This window comes from Solanum lycopersicum, chromosome 7 (assembly GCF_036512215.1).
Source record: "Solanum lycopersicum chromosome 7, SLM_r2.1".
In the NCBI taxonomy this organism is placed as follows: domain Eukaryota; kingdom Viridiplantae; phylum Streptophyta; class Magnoliopsida; order Solanales; family Solanaceae; genus Solanum; species Solanum lycopersicum.
The window spans coordinates 66,072,288-66,084,470 of NC_090806.1; the positions used below are offsets into that span (position 1 = coordinate 66,072,288).

A 12,183-nucleotide genomic window follows, 5' to 3' on the forward strand; every position below is an offset into this window, starting at 1 on the left:
AATTCGAAACTAAATCCCACTTTCGGTCAAACTTCACATGGCACAGGCGTGTTGGAGAGGATGAAATTGACACCTCGCAGACCTACTCGACAGCGTATGGGTCTCTGCGCTTCCGTCTGATTCACGCGAAGAGAAAGATGGAAGGAGAAGAGCGTGGGGTTGTTGGCGTTTGCAGGAGTCGGTCTGTTTTTCCGGATTTCTGTCGAGAGGGGAAGGAGAGAGCGAGCGTGGGGGAGACGCGGGGTTGAGGGAGAGAGCACGGGGAGAGGGATGAGAGGAAGGGAGAAAGCGAGGAGAGAGCGTGGGGAGGGGGTCGCGTGGGGGGTGCTGTTCTTCCTGGGAATGGGGTCGTGTGGGGGAAGGGGTGGAGAAGAGGGGAGAAGGGATGGGTCGGGTTGGCGGGTCGAATTAATGTAGTGGGCGGGTATTTTAAAAGCTGAAGGGGATTTGGGCCTGGGGGTTAATTTTAAGTTGGGTTGGGTTGTTGTTTAAAAGCAATGAAGTGGGCTGTTAAGAGTTTGGGCTTGGAAATTAACTAATTGTCTGAAATTGGGAGTGGGCTTGACAGTGTTGAGTTGAAAGGAATTAAGTTAGTGTTGGGTTGAGGGGTAATTGGGCCTGGGAATAAGATATACATATATACATATACATATATGTATATACATATATGTACATATATTTTATTTTCGCAAGATTTATAAAACTAACTAACTTATACCGATGCGGGTCAAAATTGGGTGTCAACAAATCCCACCGACTATGTTAACTTCTGTTAAGAATGAATCCATCACATGACCTAGACCATCCAGACGCTTTACAGCTATTTTGGTGCCATTACTCAGTGTTCCTTCATATACTGAGCCAAATCCTCCTTCCCCGAGCTTTCTGCTGAAATCTTCAGTTATTATTCTTAGCTCATTGTAGGAGAACCGAGTTAGCATTCCCGTAAAGTTTGGTTCGAGATCCATAAAATCCCCAGACTTTGTGGAATCCTGTGTCCTCTTTTTGAAGATAACAAAGCAAGCAGTGATACTTAAAATTATCCCAAATATAGCAGCAAGAGTAGATCCGATTATCACTGTGTGACGTCTTGATTTTTTTCCTCCAGACTGATTCTGTGTGTTTGAGGAATTCTGCACCTTAAGAAGTACTCTCTTGTGCCATCTGTCATCGGTGTCTACGAGGGAAAAGACCTCATTCAGTAATAAACAAGCCCCAGTTCTAGTCTCATCAACATCATATCCGAAGACAACAGCTTTGCAGGAACAGTTTCTTAGACAGGCCCTTTTGCAATCTTCCAACGTTATCCCCCCAAACCAAAATTTGCTCGGAATTGTTTCACGATTGTACTCAAATGCAAAATATGTTGTATTTTTTAGCTCTACGAAACTATGATACTGGGAAGAGTTGCAGTAAATGGATGTCAGTTGTAAACATCCAACATCTTTTTTCCTCTCATCTAATGACCTAAAGAAATTTTGATCTGACGGACAACTACATTGGCCGTTACTTGTACAAATGCCATATCTTCCACACACCATTGGATAACCACAATTCTGTGCATATACATTAAGCAAAAGATCAGATATGTCTTTCCAATTATATCTGTTCTCATCCCATTGGTATGCCCTGAAGTGTCCATCAGGCCCAAACTTCATGAATTCAGCTGGTGATGTCCGAGAGTATGGCGGAGCAGTAAGTGCTTGACCATCAAAACTGAAATACGTACTAGCTGGCCTTCTTGAAGTAAAGTAAACCTGAGGTGGATCGGAATCGATGTAAGTGGTTAGGCTTCTATTGAGAATAGCAAGAGAAAGCAAACCTTGACTCAGATTGGTTTCTGAAACGCAAGCCACGAGCTTCCTCCCAGCAACCAAGCTCTGCCCCGGGAGCAAAGAATCTGTAGGATGATCGAATGACTGCCAAACTATGCGATTGGCTTTGTCAAAGAGCACGAGATTCCCCATTTCTGTTAAGGTTAAGCCAGAAACAGATTTTCCAGTAGTATTAGTGGACCAAACAAAAGTTCCATCAGAGTCTGCCAAGACCAAGTTTCCATCTAGGCCTAGCTGCAAGGTTGCATTGGCTTTCACTGGACGGTCTCGATTAGCAGACCAAACCAACTGGGGATCCATTAACTTTATCTCAGTAGAAACGATATCGGGGAATGCAATGAAGATCCCGAGAAGGCATTCAACACTTTGGTCATCATTGCAGTAGAAGCCACAGAAGTGGTACTTATTTCCATCATTTTCACTCACAAGGATGGGTGTTATTCCATATGAGGAATCTGCATCTAACAAATACGGCCTGTTGGTCCATGAAGTGGAAAGTCCAACAGTAGAATTCAAATAAATGGTGCCGCGAAATCTGGGATGAAGCAAACAAAAAGTGGAGACAAATGATGAACAGCACAGGAAAACACAACCTCTGCTCTGCAATCATTTCTTACTAACAAAATGTTTCAAATCTAATCCTTTTTTGGTGTTCTAATAATGCCTTTCTTTTGGGAACGCGTCTCTTTGGTCAATACAAGAGAGCGGCCACACAAAAATACTTTCATTCCATGTGGTATTATTTTTTTACAAAAGTTTTGTCGACTTTCAATCAGGGGCGGAGCTACAAGCACAGATACACGTTCGATGATACCAAACTCAGTAGCTTTTTCTCAAACAGTATATTCGTTTAAAGAAATTCATAAATATTATTGTCATTACTCATATGATACTTTTCACAAACATAAAGTGATCATGTTGTGGATATTCCCTTTTACACGTGAAGGATAAATATGATATAATTATTTACTTTAAAATATTTTAAAGCAAAGTGGGAATACAGACTAATGTCTTCCTTTATCCTATTATTTTAATGGACACTATAAGCGTTCCCTTTTTTATTATTCTTACAGGTTCCAGGTTGCTTCTTTATTGCTATAAAATAATAAAATAAAAAAAATGAGACCCTCATTAGCAGAAACTACATTTTTTTTAGCAACACCCCCATTCATTTCCACAACTAATTGGAGTATGGATTGGGAGCCCAAACAAAAATAAACCGGATAGGGAGCCCAAACGAAAATGTACTTGACTCGGACACATGGGCTTAACTCAATTTGAAAAGCTTCTTCATGAGGGAGGGGAAAAACCTGTTGTCAGATTGCACTTCCCGTTAAAACCTTGCCCTGGTTTCAGTGGCAGAGCTACAACCTAGTAAGGGTGGTCAAATGAACACCTTTCGTTAAAAAATTATATCGGGTAGCAAAATATAGTCTAATATCTGAATGTATAATAAATTGAACACTCTTCACACACGGTAAAGGTAGATAGTGTAGCGGTAAGCACACTTATTTATCTATAGATGTCGCGGGTTTGATCCCCACTAGCTGTATTTTTTAAATACAAATCTCTTTTTGAACAAAAACACACAGAAAATTTTAATTATTGTGCACCTACTCATCCGTAAAAAAAAGGTTTTGTGTACCCATTCTGCTAAAAAAAATATTGACTCTTTAAAGGTTGAACACCCTCGGCGAAATTTCTGGCTCCGCCACTGTCTGATTTGTGGAAGTAGTGAAAAAAATAATTATAATTCAACTAAAAAGGTCCGATGTAGATGTGTATTTGATCCTTCCCACACGCAAACTTTTTATGATTTTTTTTAATTTTAAAAAATGGAAAATCTAAAGAACCGACTAAAATAAAACCCAAAAAAATCGACTTTATGTTCGTTTGATGTGATTTTTAGATTTAATAAATCAACATAATTGGTTTAGTCATTCCCTCAATCCAACAAAAGTTATCCACTATACTATTTTGGGATATCCCACAATATTTGTCCACTTTATGAAATCAATGGATAATTTTACACTTAGTTCCTAATTTACAGTTATCATTAATTCTAATAGTCATTTCTCCGTTACATTTTATAAGACATTATATTTATTATATTCAAAGATAATATAGTAAAATTACTCATCTATTTATAATTTCTTATGGTCATTCTCTGTTACATTTTTCAAGACATCCCTATTTAAGATTGTTAATTCAAAAAAAAAGTTACTTTTTTTATTGTATTGTTAAGGGACAATCATATTAGGGAGTAGGTAACTATCAAATAAAATACTATTGCAAATCCATATCAATGGAAGCTTAAAATATATATAAGTCAGCTTAAGTCATCACTATGCATATATAACACCTTCAAAGATGATGAAAAACTAGAGAAAGGAAAGTTCATTTCTCCGGAACTCGAGAGTTCAATTGAAGAGTCAAGGATAGCTTTGATCATACTCTCTAAAAACTATGCTAATTCAACATGGTGTTTAGATGAATTGACAAAGATCATGGAGTGCAAGAATGTGAAAGGACAAATTGTTGTTCCGGTGTTCTATGATGTAGATCCATCAACAGTGAGGAAACAAAAAACCATGTTTGGAGAAGCATTTAGCAAACATGAAGCCCGGTTCCAGGAGGATAAGGTGCAAAAATGGAGGGCAGCACTGGTGGAAGCAGCTAATATTTCTGGCTGGGATTTGCCAAATACTTCCAATGGGTAAGTATCGATCATGAAACCAAACTCATCGTCGTATGTTACTCTAAATACTTAGTCCATTTCTGTTTTGCATCACAGAACTAGATCATGGACTGTAATGTAATTATGTACTGTTACTTTCTCTAACCAAAATGTTTAGACTTTGATGACCATTGGTCAGGGTTAGGTCTAATTAGGTGAAACTTTGGAAGAATTTTTTGATCTACAGTTTTTCCCAAGATGTTCAGTTATGCTCATGAACTTCGCGAAATAGTCAAAGATTCGATGAACAGTTTTTTCCAGTCACCGCCTCTCATTCCTCTAAATCAATCACTTCCACTTCAATGGGAAATAGTCTGTCAGGGCTCATGTTATTTCTGCGATGAACTACTATTCCAAATCTATGTTATGACAGTTCTCCCTATCAATACAATTCCCCTTCATTACATTTAAGCTCTCAAAATAAGTAAAGATGAAAAAAGGAGTATACCAACTGATGTACTCGGTAGTTGTTTATATTCTAAATCAGCCTATAATTCTTTTTCCGTCTTTGTTTGTTAACTTGTAGATCTAAAGTTGGTTAATGCATCATCCACAAAATTTTGCTTCTCTATAACGATGTCTCACTTCACCTTGCTAAATTCTCTTTACCCATACTTGCAAGCTCCATGATCATATCTGCAACTAACTTGCAGTCCGAAAGCTGCAGCTTCAGCCTCAGCTACATTGTTACTACAAAGCATTGCAAAATGCCAAATACTCATTGATCCCTTATATCTTTCTGTATGCCTCATTATATTCCAAAATAAATTCAGTGTCTCAACAGCTTGTGGGAATTCAGAAATTCATGGAAAAGACGGGCTTCAGGGAACTTGTTTTAAACCATCTCTGCTGTACATTTGGTTTGGCATGGTTATAATTACAAATCATTTAGATCTAATCGAGAAAGAGGAAACTCCTGCTTTATTGAAATTTAGGCAAACACACACACAGTTGTCTGAAGGGCCAAAAAAATAAACATTTTTTATCATCTTTTGTGGTATGCAGACATGAAGCTAGAGTCATAGAGAAAATTGCGGAAGATATAATGGCTAGATTGGGTAGTCAAAGACATGCAAGCAATGCTAGAAATCTTGTTGGAATGGAGTCACACATGCACCAAGTATATAAAATGCTTGGCATAGGGTCTGGTGGAGTTCGCTTTCTTGAAATATTGGGAATGAGCGGAGTGGGGAAGACAACTCTTGCAAGAGTTATTTATGATAACCTTCGGAGTCGATTTCAAGGTGCATGTTTTCTTCATGAAGTCAGAGACCGTTCAGCAAAGCAGGGACTAGAGCACTTGCAAGAGATACTTCTTTCTGAGATCCTTGTTGTAAAAAAACTAAGGATCAACGATTCGTTTGAAGGAGCTAATATGCAAAAACAAAGACTACAGTACAAAAAGGTTCTTCTTGTTCTGGATGATGTTGATCACATAGATCAATTAGACGCGCTAGCAGGGAAGCGTGAATGGTTTGGTGACGGAAGTAGAATCATCATAACAACCAAAGACAAACACCTGCTTGTTAAGTATGAGACTGAAAAGATATACAGAATGAAAACTTTAGACAAATATGAAAGCTTACGACTTTTTAAACAACATGCTTTCAAGAAAAACTACCCTACCAAAGAATTTGAGGATCTAATCAGCTCAAGTGATAGAGCATACTGGTGGACTCCCCCTAGCCCTGAAAGTCCTTGGCAGTTTCTTGTATGGGAGAGGCTTGGTGAATGGATAAGTCAAGTGGAGCGTTTGAAACAAATCCCAGAAAATGAAATTTTGAAGAAACTCGAACTAAGTTTCACTGTTCTCCACAATACTGAGCAAAAGATATTCTTAGACATTGCATGTTTCTTTTCAGGGAAGAGGAAAGATTCAGTGACCAGAATACTTGAGAGTTTTCATTTTAGCCCTGTCATTGGGATTAAAGTACTCATGGACAAATGTTTGATCACTATATTAAAAGGTCGCGTTATAATACACCAATTGATACAAGAAATGGGATGGCACATTGTTCATCGGGAAGCTTCTTACAATCCAAGAATATGTAGTAGGTTGTGGAAGCGCAAAGATATTTGTCCTGTACTTGAAAGAAATTTGGTACGTAGTTGTGAACTTATTCCTTCTTACATTATTTTCCTTTAAGCATCCGCCTTTAATACTCTTGCTTATTAGGGCACTGACAAGATCGAAGGCATTTTGCTGCACCTGACAAATGAAGAAGAAGTTAATTTTGGTGGCAAGGCCTTCATGCAGATGACCAGTCTGAGGTTTCTCAAATTCCGGAATGCATATGTTTGCCAGGGACCTGAGTTTCTTCCTGATGAGTTGAGGTGGCTTGATTGGCATGGATATCCTTCGAAAAGTCTGCCAAATAGCTTTAAGGGAGATCAACTTGTTAGTTTGAAATTGAAAAAAAGCCGCATCATACAACTTTGAAGAACCTCAAAGGATCTAGGAAAACTGAAGTACATGAACCTTAGCCATTCACAGAAGCTAATAAGGATGCCAGATTTTTCCGTTACACCTAATCTTGAAAGACTGGTCCTTGAAGAATGCACAAGTTTGGTAGAAATCAATTTTTCTATTGGAGATCTTGGAAAGCTACTCGTTCTGAATCTGAAGAACTGTAGAAATTTAAAGACCCTACCAAAGAGTATTCGATTGGAAAAGCTTGAAATTCTCGTTCTTTCAGGCTGCTCAAAGTTAAGAACATTCCCGGAAATAGAAGAGAAAATGAATCGTTTAGCAGAACACGCTACTGCTTTGAGTGAGCTACCAGCATCAGTTGAGAACTTTCCAGGAGTTGGTGTAATAAATCTAAGTTACTGCAAGCATCTTGAGAGTCTACCTAGCAGTATTTTTAGGTTGAAATGTTTGAAAACACTTGATGTGTCTGGATGCTCAAAACTTAAAAATTTACCAGATGATTTGGGACTTTTAGTTGGTTTAGAGGAGCTCCACTTCACTCACACAGCCATCCAAACAATTCCATACTCAATGTCTGTTCTTAAAAACCTTAAACATTTATATCTCCGTGGATGTACTGCTTTGAGTTCACAAGTAAGTAGCTCAAGTCGTGGCCAGAAGTCTATGGGTGTAAATTTTCAGAATTTGTCGGGTCTTTGTTCATTGATCATGTTGGATCTTAGTGACTGCAACATTTCAGACGGAGGCATTTTAAGTAATCTTGGGTTCTTACCGTCTTTGGAGGGATTGATTCTTGACGGTAACAATTTTTCCAATATTGCAGCTGCAACCGTAAGTCGTCTCACTAATCTTAAATTCCTTGCATTGGCTGGTTGTAGGAGGCTTGAGAGTTTACCAGAACTTCCTCCAAGTATAACAGGGCTATATGCCGATGAATGCACATCTTTGATGAGTATTGATCAACTAACCAAATATCCAATGTTGCTTGAAGTTTTTCATTCACAAAATGTCATCAACTTGTAAAAAATAAACAGCAGATGGACAAGGTAAGTACTCTTCCAAGCCAAAACATGGAAAACATAAAACGACTGGAGAGGCTTTTGTATTTGTACTCCAATAGCATTCATTTCACGGTGCATGCAGGTACTATTCATGAATGGCTTATTTAGGATGTACGTCCTTGGTGTGGAAATTCCGGAGTGGTTTACATACAAGAACTCAGGGACTGGATCAATCTCAGTAGCCCTGCCCAAAAATTGGTTCACACCCACATTCAGGGGGTTTGCTGTTTGTGCTGTTTTTGACATGATAAATCCTTTCATTTTAAGGAAATTTAAGTGGGACGGTCCCATGAATTTCCATACTGACAAATTCCTAAGAAATTCCCAAGGACCTGAGGTATGGTTTAAGTTCACAAGCCATGACGGTTTGAGGCGCGAATCTTGGTTTTCTTTCTCCTCAATAGGAAGTGAAAACTGTTGGTTTAGGTGATACTTTTCCAGCCCATTTACCTGTTCACCCGTATTGGACGTCGAAGGATGTTAATTATAATAACTACATTCAGCTTGAGGTTGGTTTCCATGATGAAGTTCATAAGGATGTAGTGGTCAAAGGTATGGGAGTGCGTCTTGTGTATGAGAATTGATGGCAACAGGGAAAGAAATGAAGCTGAAATGCATATGAATTTGTTCAACTTAGAAACATAATTATAATCTTGAAAGCTACTTAGAAATGGGAGAAGGAGTCGATAAGAACTCAGAGAATCATGTACTGATTTTGTACTTATAAGAACTCAGATTTTTACTCTCTTTTTGTGTTTTTCCTCTATCAGGCTTCTTAATTTAGTTTTCTATGAATGTTTTATTGTCAAAAGTCTATATACTTATTTTCTAATTGTTGCATTTTATTACTCATTACATATATATTTCCATGAAATATTAGCTCTTCTAACTTATCTATAAAAATTCATATGAACGCATGTGCAAAGCACGTGTCCAAAAACTAGTCTTACAAAAAGTGGGAACAAAAGAAATAAAATCAAACTAAACTGATTGAACAGAAATATAAGAGCTTTTAAAAAAAAATGAAGTAAAAGTTACAAGATAGTACATGAACTCAAAAAACTAATGCAAAGTTACTGAATATTACATTTATGAAGTTACACTAGAATTATTATCATAGTTCTCAAACATATTATTTACCTTGGTCCAGATAAAACTGAAGGCAGTATTGAACTGATAGGGACTTCCATCTTCTGGTTGTCAGTTAGGTTTGTGAAATTGAAATCCAAGTTGGTTTCAACAGACACCAAACCTTCCAGTACCTTAACCACCAATGACATGGAAGGCCTTTTATTGAAATCGCCTTGTACACACCATGCTGGGAGGCTCATCATTTCCGTCACTGCTTCCCTGTGGAGCTGCATATCCTCGTTGTTCTTGTCAACCATATCGATGAGCTTCTCTTGTTCTACTTTTCTCCTAAAAACACTAAGCAAATGGACATTGTCTTCATCAGCCTGTGACCAATCCAAATTCTTTCGCCCACAAAGAACTTCCAAGAGTACAATTCCAAAGGCATATACGTCTACTTTCTCAGTGATCACCGACCTCAACCATTCAGGAGCTAAATACCCTGGTGTTCCTCTCATTCGAGTTACAACTTTGCTTTTGTCTTTCTCAATTAGTTTCGACAACCCAAAATCAGATATCTTAGCATTGAAGTTCTCATCCAAGAGGATGTTGTGTGGCTTGATGTCCAAATGAATTATCTTCTGACTGCATTCATCATGAAGATAAGCTAATCCTTTAGCGATATCTGATATTATCTTTTGCCTCGTAAGCCATGTAAGCCCGTTTTCTTGATTTTCATGAGAAAGCCACCTATCCAGTGATCCATTTACCATGTACTCATAGATCAGAACCCGGTGATCTTTTTCAGCACAAAAGCCGATTAGTTTTACCAAATTGACATGGTGAATGTACCAACTATCTTTACCTCTGTTAAGAATGAATCCTTTACTTGACCTACACCATTCAGACGCTTCACAGCTATTTTGTTGCCATTACTCAGTGTTCCTTCATATACTGAGCCAAATCCTCCTTCCCCGAGCTTTCTGCTGAAATCTTGTGTAATTATTTTCAACTCATTGTAAGAGAATCGAGTTAGGATTCCCGGTAAGATTGGTGCTAAATCCAGAAGATCCCCAGCCTTGACAGACAGTGTCCTCTTTTTGAAAAGAACAAACCATGCACTAATACTTAAAATTATTCCCACTAAAGCTGCAAGAGCAGATGCTACAATCACTTTCAGAGGTCTTGATTGCTTTCTTTGAGAAACGATTGGCGGCTGATACTGAGCCTTTGCGAAATTCTGCACCTTAAGAAAAACTTTTGTCTTGTCAGTACCATACCAGTTGTCCTGAAGTGAGAAGACTTCATTCAGTAATAAGCAGTTTTTTCTTAGAGTTTTAGACCAAACAGCAGCTTTGCAGGAACAGTTACTCAAACAGGCCGCTTTGCAATTTTCCATCTTTGTTCCCTCGAACCACATGTTTGAACTTGCGTAAAAGTTGATCTCAAATGCAAAATATGTTGTATCGCTGAGCTCTATAAGACTATGATACTGTGAAGAGTTGCAAGAAATGGATGTTAGCTGTGAACATCCAAGATCGGGGTTCCTATTTATTGGCCTGAAGAAGTTTCCTTCTACCGGACAATTACATTGCCCGTCATTTGTACAAATGCTATATCTTCCACACACCATTGGGTACCCACAGTTCCCTAGATCTGAATTCATGACCTCACCTAACTGTTTCCAATCATATGTGTCCGACTGGTATAACCTTAAATGTCCATCAGCCCCAAGCTTTATGAATTGGGATGTATAAGGGTCTTGTAGAGCAGTAAAGGTTCGACCGTCAAAATTGTAAAAAGGACTATTTTGAGCATCACCCCCACTTGAAGCGATATAATACTGAGGTGGGTTGGTATCTATGGAAGACACCAAGCTTCCATCAAGAACAGTAAAAGAAAAGGACTGATTGGATCCTGAACTGCTTGCTATCAGTCTCCTTCCCGAAACCAACTTCTGTCCCGGAAGCAAACAATCTGTTGGATTATCAAAAGACTGCCAAATTGCTTGCTTTCTCTTATTAAAGAGCACAATATTTCCCATTTCTGTCATGTTTAAGCCAAAAACAGATTTTCCGGTAGTATTAGTGGACCAAACAAGAGTGCCATCAGAGTCTGTCAAGACCAAGTTGCCATCTTGGCCTAGTTCCAAGGTTGCATTGACTTTCACTGGATGGTTCTTGTTAGCAGACCAAACTAACTGGGGAGTACTCGTAACCCCGTCGGATCTGTTGTAATATAAAAGGATACCAAGAAGGCATTCTGTGGTACTGTTAGTTATAAGGGGGCAATAGAAGGCAAAGAGAAACTGAGGGCTATTCTTTCTGCTCCGAATAATAGGCGTCATTTCAGAAGGCTCGGAGGTATTGTAAACTCTAACATATGGCATATTGATCCAAGAATTGGAAAGTCCAGTAGTAGAATTCAAAAATCTGACATCATAGTTCCATAAAGGTTGCGAGAAAGCAAACCGAGATGAAAAAAAGTGGAGACAAATGAAGAGAAGGATAGGAAGATACACTCTCTTCTCTGCAATCATATCTTTGTTACAAAATCTAAAGTTCTTAGAAAATTAATTCTGGGATATGGCCTTTTTGTGAACAATTGAATGAGAAAAAGATACCAAGTCAAAATTTTAAATATTTGCCGTGTGATATCACTTTCTAAGCATTTGGTAACTTCTAACACTACTTCCAGCAGCTGTAATTTGACTATATCAAATGACTTCACTTTATCTATTAAAAGTTGAAAGAAAACCTTGTGACGCCTTTAACAATAAAGCATGAATATGATTTATATATTTCATTAATGTTGAGAAACCTTTCGAGTTCCATATCTTCAAATTCGATTAGCTTGGATGTCTCGAAAGGAAAAAGTAAAATTAAGGTCGGACCTGCCCTTAGGCCTACTTAACCCCAAAAACTGGTCAAATCCTTGTCCAGTCAAAACGGGACCGGAGGGGCCTCACAGAAATTTTTTTGGATATGTTTTCTGTATCTCCTAAACTTTTGTTGACTTATACACTCTTCCAGCAGCTGACTTGTTCAG

The 12,183-nt window shown here is 38.3% G+C and overlaps 1 protein-coding gene and 2 pseudogenes across 2 annotated transcripts; 1 reads left to right on the top strand and 2 right to left on the bottom strand.

Moving 5' to 3' along the window:
- Positions 1–740: 740 nt before the first annotated feature.
- LOC101252902 (G-type lectin S-receptor-like serine/threonine-protein kinase SD2-5) lies at positions 741–2,445 on the bottom strand. Its single transcript, XM_026032231.1, has 2 exons — positions 2,429–2,445; positions 741–2,370 (listed from the first exon to the last, which is right to left on the bottom strand). The coding sequence occupies exons 1-2, from the start codon at positions 2,443–2,445 to the stop codon at positions 741–743; spliced, it is 1,647 nt and encodes a 548-aa protein (XP_025888016.1).
- Positions 2,446–3,096: 651 nt separating this feature from the next.
- Positions 3,097–8,875, top strand: LOC101252604 (disease resistance protein Roq1-like; annotated as a pseudogene).
- Positions 8,876–9,054: 179 nt separating this feature from the next.
- On the bottom strand, positions 9,055–12,178 carry LOC101262226 (G-type lectin S-receptor-like serine/threonine-protein kinase SD2-5; annotated as a pseudogene). The gene has a single exon (XR_011210824.1). The product of XR_011210824.1 is annotated as a G-type lectin S-receptor-like serine/threonine-protein kinase SD2-5 (transcript).
- Positions 12,179–12,183: the final 5 nt, after the last annotated feature.